The 19,710-nt window shown below is 43.3% G+C and overlaps 1 protein-coding gene across 1 annotated transcript; it reads right to left on the bottom strand.

Annotated features, from left to right (window-relative positions):
* Positions 1 to 1,429: 1,429 nt before the first annotated feature.
* RAB29 (RAB29, member RAS oncogene family) lies at positions 1,430 to 16,488 on the bottom strand. The gene is made up of 5 exons (XM_054026363.1): positions 15,638 to 16,488; positions 11,466 to 11,537; positions 8,980 to 9,161; positions 6,250 to 6,371; positions 1,430 to 5,169 (listed from the first exon to the last, which is right to left on the bottom strand). Exons 1-5 carry the CDS (start codon positions 15,759 to 15,761, stop codon positions 5,052 to 5,054), a joined length of 618 nt encoding a protein of 205 aa, XP_053882338.1. The 5' UTR covers positions 15,762 to 16,488; the 3' UTR covers positions 1,430 to 5,051.
* Positions 16,489 to 19,710: the final 3,222 nt, after the last annotated feature.

The raw sequence follows: 19,710 nt of genomic DNA, 5'->3' as shown, positions 1-19,710 counted from the left end.
ATGACTGGCAGAGCCTTTGTTTCTGGTGACAGCAGATGTACAAAAATCCAGTTTACCACCCAAACAGAATCTATAAAAAAACTCCATTTCCCTCTTTGTAAACAGAATGTTTCATAATTAAATCACGGAAACTCAGGGTGGTAATTTTTTTAGTTACCTTTAGAATCATGCAGCTTTTTAAGTGGACTGTCCTTTTACACCTTCATTTCCCTCCACCCCCTCAAGTTATACTCTTTAACACAAAATGTCTACTGGATGGTCTCATGAAATATGGTAAATAGCTACAAGAAGCTTAGATCAGTACATCATAGTGCTGATTTGCATCCATTACTTCATGTGGAATCAAGGAAAGCTGCAAGTAGATGAATTTTGGCTGGTTTCGATTTCATCGTTGCACCAGTGGTGGGTAATATTTTCCTAAGATAGCTCAGCTTTAGTAGAGAATAAGCACAACATTGACAGCATGTAGAAATTAGGGAAAATGCAGGAGTCTAGGCTGCATTTCAGTTGCAGGTGCTTGGCTCATTTGAATCCAAAATACATGGTGAAATTCAACAGCTGCAAACACTGCTCTGTTCAAAAGAGCATTAATGTGGTCTAATATCATGACTTTGTCATATCAACAGGTACTGTTGTCCAAAATGGCTTTGGGCCTCAAATACGAACAGGGATGAAAAATGCTGCTTTTATTCCTGACCTGGGGGTACACCTGCCAACTCATCTCCATCTACTTTGGTTCCCCTAAATAGGGCAGTTTCCCCATATAAACAAAGCTAAAGGGACACAAGCTATGATGATCACAAAATACCTGTACAGTACATAAGAAAACTATAGGTGAAACTGCAGACTCCTTGGAGACAGAAGAGCTTGAAAGACTCAGACTATGTTTACATTACAAATTACTTCAGTATAATTTACATCGCTCACAGGTGTGAATAAGCCATCCTCCTGAGTGACATAAGTTATACCGACCTAAGCGCCAGTGTAGACATTGCTATGTTAGCGGGAGAGCTTCTCCTGCCGACATAGCTAAGGGCCTCTCAGAGAGGGAGGAGTTATTAAGCCGACGGGAGAGCTCTCTCTTGTCAGACCGCTGTAAATGATGTAGTGTAGACACAACCTCAGAGAGGTCCATGAAAATTTAAATCTCTGGATTCATAAGAGTCAACAACTTTAACAGCAAATATAACCCTTAACACAATATCACAACAGCAGTGTATTTACATGAAACTGACCGATTTGTGTTGCTGGCATTGTAGGACAGAAACTTTATTTTTGGAGCAGAGAGGGAACAGTTCAATGTTCACACACACAATTATCTTTACTAATACGGTTGTTGACAGTGAAATATTTTTGTTTTGGACTTGTGAACTCATCTGCCGTTAGGACTGTTTAGACAGGAAACCAATAACTACTAAATAAGCAAGAGTAAAAAAGTCAGAATTTTTATTACAAATTTGTTTCAATGTTTGTGATACTGCCTTGGTTACTGATTGTTACAGAAGAAATCACCAGCTTTTTCCTTTTTATATAAACAAAGTAATACTGTAACTTAAGAAACACTAACCAGAATCTTGTCTATAAAAAAAAAATCCTTGCAAGACTATGCATAACAGCAAATAGTTTCAACAAAAAAACAAAAACAAAACAAAAGACCTCAAGAGTTTTTATATGGTTGACTGGCCCTTTGAATTGTATTCTGTACTCATCATCTGGAAGTTTTACTGCAGTAAAATTTTCTAGTTATTGGTAGATTTGTAGTAATCCAAGTTTCACAATTTACAAAATGTGTAACTAAATCTAACATAATCTGAGTCCCATGGCTACCGACCAAAGATCTCTGACATTAAGCAATAATGTGGGGGAAAGAGAGAGAGGTCAGTTGGCACAGAATCATGCAAAAAGAGTACAAAGTTGTAATAAGCACCGATGAGATGAAAATCCAGTCTCTTTGCTTAAAAACAGTTTCCTACCATATTTCTGCCTGAACAGCTATACAAGCCTGCATAGATGGGGCATAACTTAGTTAATTATTATTATTATTATTTTTTTTTTTTTAGAAACTTTGTTCTCACATTAAAACACCCAACAAACTTAAGCTAAAGTATCCCAACCACCATGGACGGGACAATCACATTAGCAGAAACAGTTGCACAAAGCATTGTTTAAGACTGATTGCCTAACATAGCACAGCCTGAGTTTAGATGGGGCCTTTGAACCCGAGTTTGTTTTGCAGAAGAACTAAACTGAGGTTAACAACAAGCTTGCTTTTTTGTTTTCAGTGCCTTGTGTGTCAGAGAGGCAGCTCTGAAAACACACATTTGCACAGTCAGATTGTTTTCCTGTTTGGCTGAGTTTTTAAACAGTTCTCAAGCAAAGACCATTCTTTGTTGCACTGGGTTGATTTTTGACACTTATTTTTTCTATTGCGCCTATTGAGCAGTTACCAAACAGTGTGTGAAATGTGTGAAAACAAAAACACAAACCTGTGCACATACCAACATTCCATGGCTCTTGGGCAGATCTTTATGTCTTGCATATGAGAAACCTTTAAAGGATTTCAAGCTTTTTGCTTATTTTTGAGAGGCAGTTACTTATGCAAAATGAAGAGGCCCAGGCACTGTAGAGCTGCTGCTGAATATCAGGTTAAAGCGCATCACCACAAGTGATGAAATCTATTCCTCCAGGCAATGTAGCCTACTGGATAGGGCACTGGACTTAACTCAGGAGAACTGGGTTCAATTCCTGGCTCTGCTATTAGCTTACGGTGCCATTATGGGCAAGTCACTTCCTTTCCTGTGCATCAGTTTCCCATCTGTAAAATAGGAATGTTAATAGTGACCTCCCTAGTAAAGCACTTTGAGATCTATGGATGCTGAGTGCTAGGTATTATTAATTATGATCATCAGAGGAATGCTGTCAAGATCAACCCTTTTAAAAACAAGACCTTTTACTTTTCCTATTTAATCTTCTAAAAATAGAAATAGGATTTTTAAAATCCAATTTACTTATATTTTAGGCTGTTTACTTAAAAAAATAGTATATGGAGATAGACCTATCTCTTAGAACTGGAAGGTCATTGAGTCCAGCCCCCTGCCTTCACTAGCAGGACCAAGTACTGATTTTGCCCCAGATCCCTAAGCGGCCCCCACAAGGATTGAACTCACAACCCTGGATTTAGCAGGCCAATGCTTAAACCACTGAGCTATCCCCCTCCTCTTTTTAATATTATACTTTGTTTGGACAATAAAATTAAACTGGTCAGTTCCACTTCTTTGCTGGTTATTTCCTCTTTCCAGTTTTCACATACCTTCTGCACAGTTTGGGTTCACTGTGAATCCTGACTGCACAGTGATGGAATATTTAAATGCATTTAACACAACAAAAGCCTTGAATTTTGCTTGTGTCCTATTCTCATATGGATTTTATCCTTTAACAAAATGCTGGGCCTAAATTTCTTATCACTCATCATTTATATAGAACTTTTAAAGTCCAAAGTACATTACAAGCATTCATTAATCTTCAGCTCTTTGTGGTAGTAGGATAATGAGTCCCATTTTTATATATAAAATGAAGGGTGAAGTAGTTTACTAAAGGCCACAGAAAAGAACACTCCCATAGCAAGCAATAGATCCCATATGTTCCTGGCTGACAGTCCTGTGTTCAGATCACTCTCTTATTTGACAGTAGCCCTTTAATATCCTTCCCCCAGTCTTCTTATTGAATCTGCCACAGAAAAATGCCACCCCTGTTTCAGAGGATTCATTTTGCCCTTATTTGAAGTTAGGATTAAAAACCCACTCCATCAATTCATCCCACTCCATGTAACCACTGCTTTACTGGGCTGAGATCCATATTAACTCCTTTATTGAAAACTGCCAAACATGTGCTTTTATGAAACAATCTGAATTTTTTTTTTTTTCCCCCACAAGTCAGTCAGCAGCCATGATCACATGTAGAATATGCAGGGAGAGTAACAGGCATCAAAAGGGCAAAGAGGAGTTTTCGCCATTATTTCCTTCTGACCTGTTAAGTCCCTTTCTTTGCTTTTCCTAGGATCACTAAAAGCAGCAGTTGGGCTTTCAGTCAGCCACACCATGACTTCCACCAAAGACTTTACTCACCACTGCAGAATGGTTGCAAGGAAGTAATTCATCAGCATTTGTAAAGCTATTTGAGATCACAGAATGGAAGGTGCTATAAAAGCAAAGAGTACTGTTGTTCTACAACACAAGAGGGTTTACAACCTTTTTCTCATTCACCGCTGGATGCCCTAATAAAGTGGCATCAAAAGAGTTATAGGTACGGGGTAGAGGGACAAAAAGGGATAACTGGCAAAAGGCAACTGGACAATTCTTGAGACAGAGCAGAAGGCAGGGACAAACTAAGCACTGCAATCAATGTACACACATGAAAGCTGTGCTATAGAATCTCCCAAATTCACACCAATCCACTTTGCAGATCAGGCAACACCACAGTGGTTGCTAATAGGTATTTTGGCTACCCGCAAGTGTCCTCTTTCAACCCAAGGGTGATTGTCACAGCTGACAAAGAGTCCTGGGCATTTCCACAACAGATAAATTAGTCATACACAGATCCAGAGTGTGAAATAACGAGGAGTTACTGTAACGCCAGGTCAGGAATCAGGAGACACACGCAAACCGCCAGATCTTCACTTTCAGAACAAAGAAGGTCACTGTAACCGTTCCTTCTGGAACAATTCCTCTATGTGTAGCTGGGAGTTAGTGGTATATATTGAAATATTACCTTTCCCCCTCAAGTCCAGTCACTTGTTATAGAAGTAAGTGGAGCGCTCTTACTTCAGAGGTGTTAACCCAAACCATGCAGCTGAACCAAACGATAAGAGCAGCAGATAGCTTTAGGTGGCCACGGTGTTGGAATAAAGAGGAATTCTCCCACAGTCATTGACAGCAATGCTTTACTGAGAGTCAGTGTGTGCTGAACAGGAGACAATTCATCACTTAATAAAGCCAATATCAGTGAAAAAGACATTCCCTTTTGCTCTGATGCAGACGGAGAAGTAAGCATAGCTAACAGCATCCCCAGCCAGGTGGGGAAGCATCTTTTATGTTAATATAATCCCCGCGGCCAGAAACAGAGAGGTCTCCATCACCCATGGACGACGCCATCATCTTTTCAATAAGGACTCTAGGAAACAACACACATGTTGTAACAAGCAGCAAGAGACTACACCCCTACAGTCTGGTACACAACTGGATATAGCCACCACACCTGTGGGAGAACCATCACCCACCAGGACAGAGCTGGCTGCTGTAGACTTAAGGGGACAATACTAGGTAATACAAATTAGAGCTCTTAATCCAGTTCCCTGGGGCAAGCGTTCCCAGCACAAACAGCACTATGAGGGACACTAGCTGGCTGATATGCTGGCAGCATCACTAGAGAGGCCAGAGACTGAATGAACCATGGAGACTGAAGTACCCTCCCCATCTCTGGAGGTGAGCCCCTCCTGTTCCGGATCAAGGCACAGCAGCAGGCTTGGATGGGGAAGTCTGCGTTTTCCTGCCATAGCCATTATATGAGCAGAGAGCTTCGGTGCCCAGGAATGAGAATCCAACACCTTTTCATAAGCCCTAGGAAAAGTAGAAGGGCCAAGTTCTCTGCTGGGATAACTCCACTGAAGGATGACTATGTTACAAACAGATCTCCAGTCTCTTACACCCCGCTCCTATTCTCCCAATAGAGACCGGCAGATAAAAAATATCTGCTGTATTTTGTTAAACCCTGTATTTCCCAATGCCTGTCACAGCTTAAACATGGGCAGGATAACTTCTGACCTTTCCGGCTGCAGTTTCCCTTCAGACTGACTTGCACATTATTACTGCTCTATGGTAAATGCCAACAGTGTGCTCAGTTCCTTAAGAGGTTAACCCTTTAGAGCAGCGATTCTCAGACCTCAGTGGTTCAGGAGCCAAATTAGTGATCAACATTACCCCAAAAAGCCACAATCGTGTGAATTCATTGTTTCATTTACTATTTTTTATAGAGAGAGAGCAAAATGACTGACCAACTATTATGTTATCAACAACAATTGGTTAATAACATCGTAAAAGCATCCTGATTGGTTAATAATTAAAATCATACGGTGCTTTAATATCATGTGCAGCAAGGAGCTGCAGGAGAGACATTAAAGAGCGACTTGCGGCTTCTGAGCCTCAATCTGAGTATCCCTGCTTTAGAGGCACTCTGAGAAGCCATCAGACCTACCTCATAGACTCGTTAATATTCTTGTTTTCCTTGACAGATGTTTCAGTCCAGCCAGAGAAACCGTTCCCTTTGCTGAACCGATCAATCTCTTCCCTGGTCACTGCCCATGAGGAAAGGTCGCACTGTAAAACAAGAGTCGGTCGCTTTAAAAGGAGTCGTTTTATTTATTTATTTTAAACAAAAGGAGCAGCCTTCCTTCACCCATCCCAACTTGCTGATGTTAAGACACCGTGGCGTGCCAGCCCTTCCCATACTTGAGAGCATGATCGGATAGGGGTTCCTAGTGGGATGATGTAATTGCCAGTATGTTTATCTGGTTTGAGAGTAATCTGACACAAGCATGCATGTGCTGGAGATCCCTCCAGAGTGAGACAGCAAGCAGTGGGGCAGAGAAATGTTCTCCCTCATCCAGGCTAGGAAACACTCTGTCTACATCAAGAAAATTCACATCAACCTAACCACACTTATGCTGTTACACTGATGCTAACATAGAGAAATAAGGTGCAGTGCATCTCCATTAGGGGTTTGCACTGGCACAGATTTCCTTAGTGACAGAGCCTGCGTTCTTTAAACTCTGCTGTCAGTGTTCTCCCCAATGAGAAGGAGAATGACTGGATAACATGCTGTCCCCTTTATCATGCCTTTGATAGCCAGCTCTTGGCTAATCTTGAATTTTAGACCTTATCACTCAAACTAGACAAGCCTCTCCAATCTGGACCTTGAAGGGGCCACGGAGCTGATAGCACCCCTGTCACCACAGAATATTGTTTTTTTTGTTTTAATACAAGAGAAATAAATCATTTAACAGAGCAGCAAGCAATTTGAACAATGAAGCCTGACACTGTTCACCAATAAACAGATGGCATCTCTCTCAGCAAGGGAAGTATCAGTTCACCCATATAGGTGACCTCATTAGAATACTAACCCTTTCCCTGCCCCGCCATACATGTTTGTCCTAACCTGGTGCAAATTAAAGATCTGTGTGGCCAGAAAAGCTTTGCAACCCTCTGAAAGCCACCATGCGCTGGCTCTGATCGCGCAGCAGAGGGAGTAGATTCCAGAGAAGGAGCCCTCGTGGGAGAGCTCTCTGCTGCCGGTTCTGAAAGCGATACCTGGCAATCTGAACTGGTGCTGCCTGTGGGGCAAGACATGGGCAGCCACCTGACAGCGCACAGCAAACCACACTTCAGTGGAAGATGAGGAAGCAACTCAGAATATTGGGCATCGGCCAAAGCTCCATCTACACAAGGCTGGCACTGACATAGGCTAACCAGCCTCAGAGGGTTTTATTAAGCCCGACTGATTCTGTTTCAACACAGAATTTGGCCAACGAGACCCTTTTTAAGCTCAGTTTATAAATCACATTGTAGCCTAAGCAGCAAGTGAGGCTAGAGCCCCGTCTAAACATGGTATGGCTCCATCCACAATGGACAGCCCAACCATATTGAAGTGGTTAAAAGTGCTTTTCAAGATGGGTTTGGAAACAGTTCAACCCCCCAGCATGGGTGTGATCTGAAAATCTGCTCACAAAAGGACATAACAATCCCTCTCTTCTGACCAATCTTCGCTGAACCATTTTGCTGACTCACCAATTCCACAAGGAGAATCATGGAAAACAGGTGTGGAAGGTGCTCAGATACTGCGGTGATGGATGGCAGTATAAACCCCAAGGAGAAGGGGGTCTATTAGATCCCATTCAATCCATCCTTCCTGTCAATGCAGGCTTTTCTCCTCAAACACATTCTCCAGTGTTTAGCCCAGGCTAGAAAAAAAATCACTCTGCTTGTGTCAGACTCAATGTTTTAAATAAGTTGTAAACAAAGTGGAAGTTAGAAATGCTAACAGGGGAGCCAGTCACAAATCAGACCAGAGGAAGGAAATCTAGCTATGCAGAGGCTGATCCCACACACACATTGGGGGGGGGGGGGAAAGGAGGGGGAGGAGCTCATGCACGACTAACCAATCTGTCTGGATGATTTCCACCTCACAAGCTTATCTAACACCCGCCTAAATACAAGTGGTTTGGGAGGAAATTGAAGAAACTCCCAGCTGGGCCTCACTTTCTCTTCACTCTTCCCTATACCCAAATTGTTCCTGGGATCAGTTTTCTCAGAGAAAAAATAATGATGCAAATTTCAATCTAGAGGTATGTCTACATTGCAAGTGAAGGGGTGGTTGTAGTGCAGGCCGGTATACCCATACTAGCTTTGATTTAGCTTGCACTGAACACTAGTAGAGAAGATGCAGTGGGATGGGTGTTAGCGTGGGCAACTAACCAGCATACGAGGCAGCTGGGAACCCTACGTATGTACTCTGGTTGCTAGCCAGTGCCACTGCGTCTTCACTGCTCCTGTTAGCTGCACTAGCTAGATTAAATGCCCTTGTTATAATCACACCTTCCTGGGCAGTACAGACATACCCTAGGAGCCAGTATTGTCCGAACGTCTGCCCAGCCAAGGAACCACCAGGTCTCCTGAACTGATCCGCTTCCCTCAAACCTTTACAAGCTAAGTCAAAATAATACCATGTAAGGAGCAGCACTGTCCTAGCTCAGCATTTTAATCCCAAGACCCTTGCCAGATAAAGGTGAACGATCAGGGAAGGGATTAGCGAGACAAAATACGTAACAGCTCTGACGAAGTCTAGTGGAGAAGGCGATCTTCCTCCCTTCAGTTTAAACCCCCTTTCCCCAAACACACATGCACCTGAGGTCCATCTAGACTTGCTCACCTTATTAGCCAGCAGCAAGCAGGGCACCGGGCTTCCATCTGGCAGCGTGAGCTTGCTGTCCAAATCCTGCTTCCACCTCTGGCTGTTGCTGAACGTGCTGAAGTTAGTGACATCAAACATGATAATGCAGGCCGATGCCTCTCTGTAGTACAGCCGGGTCATGGATGTGAAGCGTTCCTGCCCTGCGGGGGCGGGGAGGAAAAGAAGAAGGGAAAGATGTTTTTTAAAGATCGTCTTTTTGGATTGGTCCATGGCGAGGATTTGCCCCAGTTGCAGCCAGCTAGGGCCAGCCACCACACACTGTGCCTCCAAGTGCCCCTCTGAAGAAGGAAGGGCCACTATCCCCATTTTAGAGATGAGGAAATTGAGGCACAGAGAAGATAAATATCTTGCCCAAGCAATTCAGTGGCACAGCTGATATTAAATCTTAGAAGTTCCTGACTCCCCCTCACAAATGTGCTCAAGTCACACATCTCCCAAGCCTCTGTTTTCCAACCACGTTCCTCTCACTGTCATTTTCGTGGCCATTTAAGCCCGTCTCATTTCCCACCTGCAGCTTGACCTCATCCACGGTCAAGCCTGGCTAACAGCAGCAATACTTTGTCTAAACACAGCTGTTCGGAGGGTTCGAGTCAAATTTTCCCCGATCAGTCTTCACAGGGATTTTTTCCGAAGTATGTGCTAGCACGACAGTGCTACGGGCTACGTGCTGTAAACATCTTGTAACGTTATGAACACTGTTCTCAGAAAATAACCTATCCATGTTAGAGGAACTGCTAGGACCCTGGTAACTATGCAGCTTGTGCAGTACAGTTTTAACCACAGGGTGAACAAGCCCTTTGGGCCTTACTATGCTACCAAAACAACTGTAGCTATGTCTATAATACCACTTACATCAATGTAATTTATGTCGCTCAGGGGTGTGAATGAGCCATCCCCTTAGCAACATAACTTACTCCGACTTAAGTGCCGGCGTGGACCATGCTATGTCAGCAGGAGAGCTTCTCCCGCTGACCATAGCTACCACCAATTGGGGGTGGATTAATTAAGTCGACAAGAGAGCTCTCCCATCGGCTTAGAGCGGCTCCACTACAGAGTGGACAGCAGCGCAGCTGCACTGGTCCAGCTGCATCGCTCTGAGCCCTCTAGGTAGCCTTTGTGTTTAAGCAGTGCCTCGCCCTGTAGACAGGACCAAACTAGGAAACATTTCTGTTACATGCGTCACTAACACAACTGAAATGGGACTTGGTCAAATCTACACAGACAAACCCTTATCTACCATGGGGTGGATGATGATTGCATTGTAACAACACAGCACTGTAGGTTTGGAAGCACTTACAGGCTCGTATGCTGGCAGGGGGTCAGCAATACCACATTCTCTACTTACTGCCCAACTGCTATTTTCTCTGTGTGCCTTTTAGACTGTAAGCACAGCAGGGCAGGAACTGGCAATATCCGAGAGTCTTGTACAGCCCTGAGCACATTGCTGGGGGTTAAACAACAATGCAGCAGCCATTAGTCCCACAAACCATAAATGGCCTATTGGGTTTTCAGCTGACATCTGCATGCTGCTGCAATTGGAACAACTTCTCCTTTTTTAATTATTAGATTGATGCCTGTGACACTCACACACACACCCCGGAAATACTGGAACAGGATAAAGCCACAGCTAGCCACACCAGTCACCCAGTTCCACAATTACATGCTCCAACCCCCTACCCTGCCCTTCCCTCCCCCCCCCCCCCCCGACACTGCTCTGTCTCCTTTCTTTTTTGCTGCTAAACTTTGATAAAGCTGGAAGCTGAGTTCTTCTGGTTCTCTACAGTGGCAGCTGCAATGAAAGTTTTCTCCATCCCATTGTCTCCCAAACAATGTGCCTCACCCCAACTCAGACCCACCAACTCCAGGGCCTGTAGGGGAATCCTGTCTCCATGACCACTTGATTGCTGTCTCTGATATGGACACTTATTCTCTAGGAAATCACTACTCTTTTCACACAGGCCACCAAACAGCTGTCAGATGGTAACTTTCAGGGCCCAATTTTTTTCTCATAGCAGTGGGAGTTACTCCTGATTTAGCACTGAGGGCGAGGAGAACAGCACTCTACTCATGGCAACCAGCCCGTGCTGTATTCAGACAGGGGATCTAGAGAGGTGAAAAACGTTCCATCCAGATACCCATCACCTTCCCTCTCTCCCCATTCAGTCTGTGTTCCTTTGAAATAGTGGAAAGCGTGCTGTGGAATTTATCAATCTATGCTGCTGTGTTCTCTCTAGACTAGCCACATGATTCAACGTTTAATCACCATTGGAAAAAAATAAAAATAAAAACTGTACACCACAAAACAGAACCTTTGTTTTTTCCAACCCAAAATAAAGTCGTTGAGTTTTTTAAGGGTCTTTCGCTGAAGAAGAAAAAAAAGTCAAACAAGTTGGACACTTGGAAACTCTGTCCTCTACTGATTCCAGAGGCTTATATGAGCTCACCTGCGATGTCCCATAGCTGAAGTCGCACCGTCTCGGACTCTGACCACTGAACCACTTTCAGAGCAAAATCCACTGCGAGAGAGAGGAAATCTGATTAGGGATTATGTAAAACCATTGTGCGTTTCCCCAAGGCATTTCTTTCAGTGGTTACAGGCATCTTGCTTTACAACTGATGGATGCTTTACTAGCAATGGCAATTTGTAGTGGACTGTAACATGAATGCCACACGGCTTTTCTCCTTCTAAACCCTGCTGTTATTTACTCTTTCCCAGGGCACAGCCAACCCCATGTCCATCCTGCTCCTTCTGCATCATGCAAGCTATAGCTTTGCCTACATCAGCATTTTGTGAGAAGTCTCCTGCCATTGCAGCTCCACCAGCACTAGCTGCAGCAGGAGCACTAGCATAGAAAAGGCATTGGGATTGTCACTGCCATGTTGTTTATAGCCACTTTGAGCAGGGTTAGATAACCCAATGCTAGCACTGCTGGGGCTGATCTGGTGCAAGATATGGCTCCAAACTGTGGCATGCAGCCATGCTGTCCTTTAGGAAAGAGGCAAGCAAGGTGGGATTAGCTCGCTGTTGGACTAACTCTGCTCCCACCAAAGCCAGCACGGACTTCAACGGGATCAGTATTCGGGCCACCACTAACCTTTGTGAAAATCCCACCCAAAGCTTTTGATTTGCAGAATGGGACTCAAAATCCCACTTGTAAGTCTTATGCTCAACTAGCAATGTGGGCAAGCACCGTGGCTTGAGTCTTTTGGGGCAGAGAGAGCCTTTTTGTTCTGTTTGTACAGTGCCTCGCACAACAGGGTCCTGGCTAGGGTTCTTAGGTGCTACAGTAGAGGAAATAATAAATGAGATCATCAAAGGAAGATTCAATTCCCAGGGAGAGTTCTGAAGAATAAGCCCTCTCCAGCACCTGATCTTGAGAAATAACAATGTAAACTAAAAAAAATAATAATAATACAGGTAATCTTATTACACAGAGAGCTTTACAGGAGACCTCCCCTCCCCCAATCATCCGGATTTACTTTTCATTTCAGTCAAGTGTATTTGGATTGCACATTTTGTGCCCTTGATACTCAGTTTCAATGGCAAGCAGGACTAATCAGATCATTTTGATTAGAGGCCTATATACACAATGGGGATAGTTTAAAATGAAAGGTCAGCCTTGCTAATCTTGCTTTTTTTAAAAACTGACTGATCCTAGATCAAAACGGAAGAAAATGGCAATTAAACAGCTATGTTGAGTAATTTTTTAATAAAGCAAAATGTATCAACATTAAAAATAAGCACTGCCATCTGTCAGAAGTTAGCCTTGGTTCTTCATAAATGCCCAAGAATTTACAAAATTAGCCAATGTTTTTTGTTTTGTTTTTACTGGTCTCCATTTTGTGCTGCCTGAAACAATTCAGGTGTGTTATTTGGGGAGCAGTTTTTCCTTTCACACACACAACCTCCCCACTCCAAACCAAATCAATCTCAAGTGCCCAGCGAGCATAAATACAGACACCTGACCTACATTTTTCAGGAGTGACACAAATCGGATAGGCTGCAATCCAAAGGAAGGCTGTCCAGTTGAGCCAATATCTAGTTCAGTGGTTCTGAAACTTTCTGAAGCTAAAGATTTATTTTCTAACGATTGAGGACAGAGAGAGAATGCATCACCCCTGCTGCTGCAAATGATCAAAGCTGTGTGTAAGTGCACGTTTTGCAAGGCCAAATCCAGGCACTTTGTACATCACTGTCTCAGTGGGGTGCAGGCCCCCAGTTTGAGAACCTCTGACCTAGTTCTTCATCTTGGATTCTCCAGCAGAGAGATTAAAGTAAGCATATGCTTTGAAAAAAAGAGGAAAAGCACCAACACTGGCCTCTATTATCCTGTCCCACTCGGACACCGTTTGGATTGAGCCTTAGTGCCTCCTGCACTTGGCCTGTTATTCAACCCTGCTATGTTAGCGTTGATAGCTGGGCTGGACAATGTTTTCAAACACAGGATTGTTTCCACACACCATTAAGGTCCTGTATGCAAAAGTCAACTGTGTTGTGAGTCTGTTATGATGCGCTTGTCCCTAAGACAATTAACACACACTTCCATTTTAGCGTTAAGTCTATACTTAAATGTTTAATAGTGATTTAACAATGTTACATAACACAGCCTTAAATTCTAGCATAAACAGGACACAGACATTTGCATCACAGAACAAATATTTGGGTTGCGGCTACACCAGACTTTACAACGGAGTTAATTAACAGACCCTACCATCACTAAAAATTCAAGGGCCCGCTTAGCCTTTAAGTATCAAACACTCTTAACTGTGTTCCCCAACCCTGCTAACCTTCTGCTCATTCAAAATCTCTCCTCTGAGGAATTCAGGATGAAAGACTATTGCGATCCTGCCTACGTGGGAGCTGTCTGTCTATCCCGGTTTGCTTCCAACACGGCCATAACTAGCATGGTTTCATTGCACACAGAAATTTAGTTTCTGCTAGAGTGGCTTCAACTATGTTATAAAATAGGGAACAAGGCCAAGGCCAAGCATGTCCCATGTCATGGGACTAAGGTGCTGTCACCAGGTCCTCCAACACAGCTGATTCTACAGTGGAGAAAGGACCTCAAACTGTTATCTAGCAGTGTTAAGAAGTTGTAACATACACTCGGTTGCAGGTTTATTTATAGCTGCAATGCTGCTAGGGTGGCCATTTAAACAATATTCCTTTCCACCACGGGCAACAAGACCACGGTGATTAGCGGCACCTTGGAAAATGTATTCCAAAGCAGTTCCCGTACCTGATAACCAACCATAGCTGGTGCTCCCAGCATAGGGAGAGCCTTAAAGAGAAGTTGGCTTCAGGTTTTCATTGGGCAGTTTGTAATGATCAGAGGCCTCAGAGTTAGAACTCATCAGGATGTGTTTGGCTCAAGTGGCTAGAGTCAGGCTACCCAAATCCTTTCCTGTAGGATCAGAAAAATTACTAGCCCATTTGTCAACAGAGGCCTAATTAAATAACAGGTGTAAAGCAACCTGAGGTCCTTAGTTGTAAGATGCTGCAGGAAATGCAAAATATTATACTTGCAGGCTGAAAACTGCCCTTTTTATTGAGTTACTTCAGGTTTTTACTGCTGGGGGGTATAGGAGAAACAAATTTCACATCTCTGCCTGTGAGCAAAGGACCCTCAATAAATAAGAATACAGTACATTTCTACAACAGCTTTCAACTTAAAATGACCCCAGAGCACTTTACAAACACAAGGTAAGTTATGGCCTACATTTTCAAGAGTGACTAGTGATTCTGGGAGCCCAATATAAAAGGACCTAATTTTCAGAAAGTCCCAGGCATCCACCCTCTAAAAATCTGGCTTCTTTGCACCACAAATCTCTTTTGAAAATGCAGACCACAAACTATATACAGTGATCTCTTCAACCAGCACTGAAACGTTGGCATTTCTGGGGTGGAACATGGAACACAACAGCTATTTAATGGCACACAGCAACACTAGGCTGCAGTGGTCCACTCATATAGTAAGTGCTAAGATGCAACCATCCTAATTTCCCCCTTTATGCCAACAGTAATTCCTTCCACACATCAATCCTTCATTAAAACAATCCATTAAAACTCCTTGCCTTCTCACGAAGGAGACAGCTCACCCTGTTGACAAAAATCCTTGTTGACAAATATGCAGTGGTAAAAGATGTCCAAGGTATTTTCCTTTCTGATAGCTACTGCCCACTACCATCTTTCTGGGGATCAAATCCTGCAGCTCTTGCTCAGGTCAAACTCTCACTGACATCAATAGGAGTTTTGCCTGCATATATACTGCAGAATTTGCCCCAGTAAGACACTATTGACGGGAAGGCAATGGAAGCCCTAGAAGTCACACAAATGGCTTCTAACTACAAACCAGCATGTTGTAATAAGCTTAATAATACTTCACAGTGGCACAGTGCTTCCAATCTTCAAAGCAGTGCACAAACATTATAATTTAGCAAATGACAATGCAATCCACAGAAATATATAGCAAGAGGAGAGGGAAATATACATCCCAAGCCAGGAAAATATTCCACATATAGTTTAGAACAGAGTGGAGGAGTATTGGACAGTTTTGCTGATTTCCCCCCTTACAAATAGATCGCTGCAGGCAGCTCTCTTTTGATAATCACTCACCTCCCACGGTGGATTTGTAGTGCTTGTTGAAGCTGTCGTTGGCATATCGCTGGACCAGCGACGTCTTCCCAACCGTGGCATCTCCAATAATGAGAACTTTAAACATATGGTCATTATGCCCCATTTTTATACCAAGCAAACACAACCACCCTCTCTTTATTATTCAAGCATCTTTAGTCTAATCTGAGCACACATAACCCAAGGGAGATGGGGGAACCAAAAACCACTTTTTCATGTGGAAAACTTTTACAGAAGTGAACATGCATGTGCTAGCCGAAGTTTGTAAATACTTATTTCCCCTCTCACAGCCATGATCTGCTCTGCACAACACACGCAGACAGAGTGGTCTAGTTTCTGTATAACTTTCTGCTTTTCCCTGGAGATGCAGTGTTTTGTACAGAATGCCCTTCACTTAGAGAGAGGGGCACACCATTACCTAGCTACAGTACATAACTTTCTGCTTCCTCCTGCAGATATAGCCTTCTCTGTACCGCTCACTCAGAAAGACAGATCTAGCTTCTTAATAACTTCTGCTCCCTCTTGCAGACGCACGCCCCTCTGTTTGGTTTGCAGGGAAAGCAAGTTAAAAAATAACTAGTCCCAAAGAAGAATTATCCACAGGATGAAGGAGGATAACATAAGATAAATCAACAGCCAAACCCAGAACGTTTCCTGGAATTTCAGTCTTCATGCAATTGCACTGGAGGGACAGCTGAGCCCTGCCACACTCATCACACAGGTTGGGGGGAAAGCTTCCCCGCACTACGCAATGGTTGTTTCCCCTGCTTACTACTAAGGATGATGGAGGTAAAGACCGAGCCCTGCTTCCGCCTAGTGGGGCAGAGCAGAAGCCGCTCCTCCTTCAACAGCCACCAGCCCCTTTGCCAGCTGCTGTCATGTGAGAAGGTCAGGTGGCTGCACTAGCCCAGCCCCACCCAGAAAACTGCATTACCCATCAGGCACCTCGGGGAAAAGTGAGACAGAGAGGGGAGTCTGTGGGCGCAGGGGCTGGTGGGAAGTGTAGTCTTTAGGGAGGAGACGCGTGACCACTCTCTAGTCTTAAAGGGACACGCTGTGCTTTTTGTAAAGCTACTTCTCCCTCTCTCTCTACTGTTGGATCAATGCCCTTTTTTTTTAGGAAAAGAGCGGCGCCTACACAGGATTGCATTTAGGACATTTACCCAGCACTATGTGTGGTGCAGAAGTAAACTTTGCAGACTGAGAGCCAGGACTCCTGGGTTCTAGTTCCATCTCTGAGAGGCAGTGTAGCCTATAAGTAGAGCAGTGGGGGGCAAAGACTCATGGGCTCTAATCTCACCTCTGCGGCTCCCTTGGTGCAGCCTAGGGGATAGTGCGTGGGATGGACTCAGGACTCCTGCATTCTTTTGCCTGACTTGCCCCTGGCCAGCTGAGTGCCCTTGGACAAGCCACTTCCCCGCCCCGTGCCTCAGTTTCCCAATCTGTAAAAAGGGGATAATGACACTGACCACCTTTGTAAAGTTTCAGAGTAGCAGCCGTGTTAGTCTGTATCCGCAAAAAGAACAGGAGTACTTGTGGCACCTTAGAGACTAACAAATTTATTAGAGCATAAGCTTTCGTGGACTACAGCCCACTTGCATCCGAAGAAGTGGGCTGTAGTCCACGAAAGCTTATGCTCTAATAAATTTGTTAGTCTCTAAGGTGCCACAAGTACTCCTGTTCTTTTTGCACCTTTGTAAAGTGCTTTGAGAGCTACTGATGAAAAGGTCTATCTAATAGGTATTGATTGTTGCTTAATGACTTTTTCATTCAAGAAGTCCTTTGTGTGACTTCCCTTTCCTTGCTGAAATTCATTTATTCCACAAAGGCATAGTCATGGACCTCCATCCCACCCATGAATTTTTTTATTTCAGTTATTGACATTTTTAAAACTTTGATTTTTCAACTTTTTTATCATTGAAATTTCAAATATAAAAAAGGATGAATGTATCACCTGCCCCCCTCCACCCCCCAAAGTCACAATAATGCACCCTGCTTCTCTTCCAATTTGGTATCTGGTCAAAATTTTCTGAATTTTGACGCAAAAATGTTTGGTTCAAATTTTGACCAAAAAAGGTAGAGATTTTCCCAGTTTCTTTCCCATATTTTTTGGTCATTTCTATTAATTAATGCGCTCCTGTGAAATGATATCTTCAGCCCATGTATCACATGTCTGAATTGTATTTGCCATATCCAGTTGGCAGTAAATACTGTGAGCTCTTCAAAGACATAGTAACTTCTACGCGTGTACGCACCTGAGTACACAGACAGCGCTCAATAAGCACATTGCTTACTGACTTCAAAGGGATGAAGTGAGGTTTAATTAAGAGCTACAAAAGATATGGAAATATCAGAAGAAAGATACTATGTAAGCACATATTGTAATGAACTGCTGCCACGGCCCTTATGCTGGGTAGAATGCAGTCATAGGCCCTATAGTGCTAAGAGCTAATGGAGATTCTCCTTCAGCTCAGGTGGTAAGGGCTTGTGCATTTAAAGCAGGAGGAACTGTATTTGATCCTGGCTACAAAGTCTCAACTTGGCACAGACCAGGAATTTCAGCGTTAGCTAAGATTAAATATAAACCGCAATTGTATGCTGTTTGGAGCAGGGACTGTTTTTCATCGTATGTTTCTATTACACAGTGAGGTACTCCCATGGTTGAGACCCATAGACACTATCACACTCTAACTGTTAAATAATGATTAAACACAAAGGATGGATTGAAGAAATAATCATAAAAAAGTTCTCCTAGAATCTGGGTCAGGGATAAAGGAATTTTGATGTGTTAAAATTTTGTCATGAAGAAGAAAGAACCTAGCAAGTTTGTAGGTTTTGCTCCCACGTCTCAGGCCTGGCTCCATCCAGCTTCCAATCGGGTATCAGACCACCTGTTCTAATGTTACATTCACTAGGAACACCACAGAGGACAGTAAAAAGCAACAGAGAGTGCTGTGGCACCTTTAAGACTAACAGAAGTATTGGGAGCATAAGCTTTCGTGGGTAAGAACCTCACTTCTTCAGTTCTTACCCACGAAAGCTTATACTCCCAATACTTCTGTTAGTCTTAAAGGTGCCACAGAACCCTCTGTTGCTTTTTACAGATTCAGACTAACACGGCTACCCCTCTGATACAGAGGATAGTGAGACCAGTTGGCATGAACAAGATGTAAGCAGCTTGCAGTAATGCCAGCTCTTGTGATATCTGGCCCCAGCTTCTGGAGTCTTGTGATCACAGGATCTCACTTTAAAAAAAAAATGAAATTTAAGTTGTAGCCCTTGCAGTTGTATAGAAAAGTTAGAAAATGCCCTAATGGCGGAAAAACAAGAAGGCAACTAAAAATAACTCAACATAAAAAAAAAAATCATGATTTTTAAGAGTCTGACTCAAGGGCAGAATTTCACCCAGGATTTTTTTTAAACACTCAGGGTTGGCGAAAAGGACCAAAAGCAAGGTTCTGTCTGAAAAAACAGCCATTAAGAAATCTTCCACACATTCCAGTGAATAAATAGACAGTGGCAAGAGACCCCTTTGGTTTTTGTTCATATTGGGTTGTTTGTTAGAGGAAGCAGAGTGATGGGTACTTCCAGTTAAAAGGGACTTTGCGAAACAAAAAGTTACTTCTCACCTGCAAATGTCTGCTTCTGCTTTTTCTGTAAAATGTATACATTTCTCTCTCTCTCTCACACACACAGGAGAATCAGAACTCAGAATGACAAGTTACACAGCAGGATATAGATTCAGATAAGAGAGACTTTGGGAGTAAATGAAGTCTCACTGGTTTTCACTTGTCCTTAATGCAGTGAGACAGCTTGGGTTGGTTTCAGAAAACACAAGGTGACCCTTGCTTGGACAAGCAGGCAAAAAGCACATCCATACAGGATAAGAAATGCTCCATGGTCTTAACAAAATAAATAAATAAAAAAGGAAAAAGGCTGCAGCTGTAAGGACCTGGTTGTGGGCTCCAGTACCAGCAGGTCTGGGAGGTTGCTTAGCATTCACTGTGCATGGGCTCGAGCGTCCTTAGCTGGCATAGACCTTGACAAACAGATTA

This window comes from Malaclemys terrapin, chromosome 4, assembly GCF_027887155.1.
Source record: "Malaclemys terrapin pileata isolate rMalTer1 chromosome 4, rMalTer1.hap1, whole genome shotgun sequence".
NCBI lineage: Eukaryota > Metazoa > Chordata > Testudines > Emydidae > Malaclemys > Malaclemys terrapin.
The sequence above is the reverse complement of the archived record's forward strand: the minus strand, read 5'-3'. Positions and strand labels throughout refer to the sequence as shown.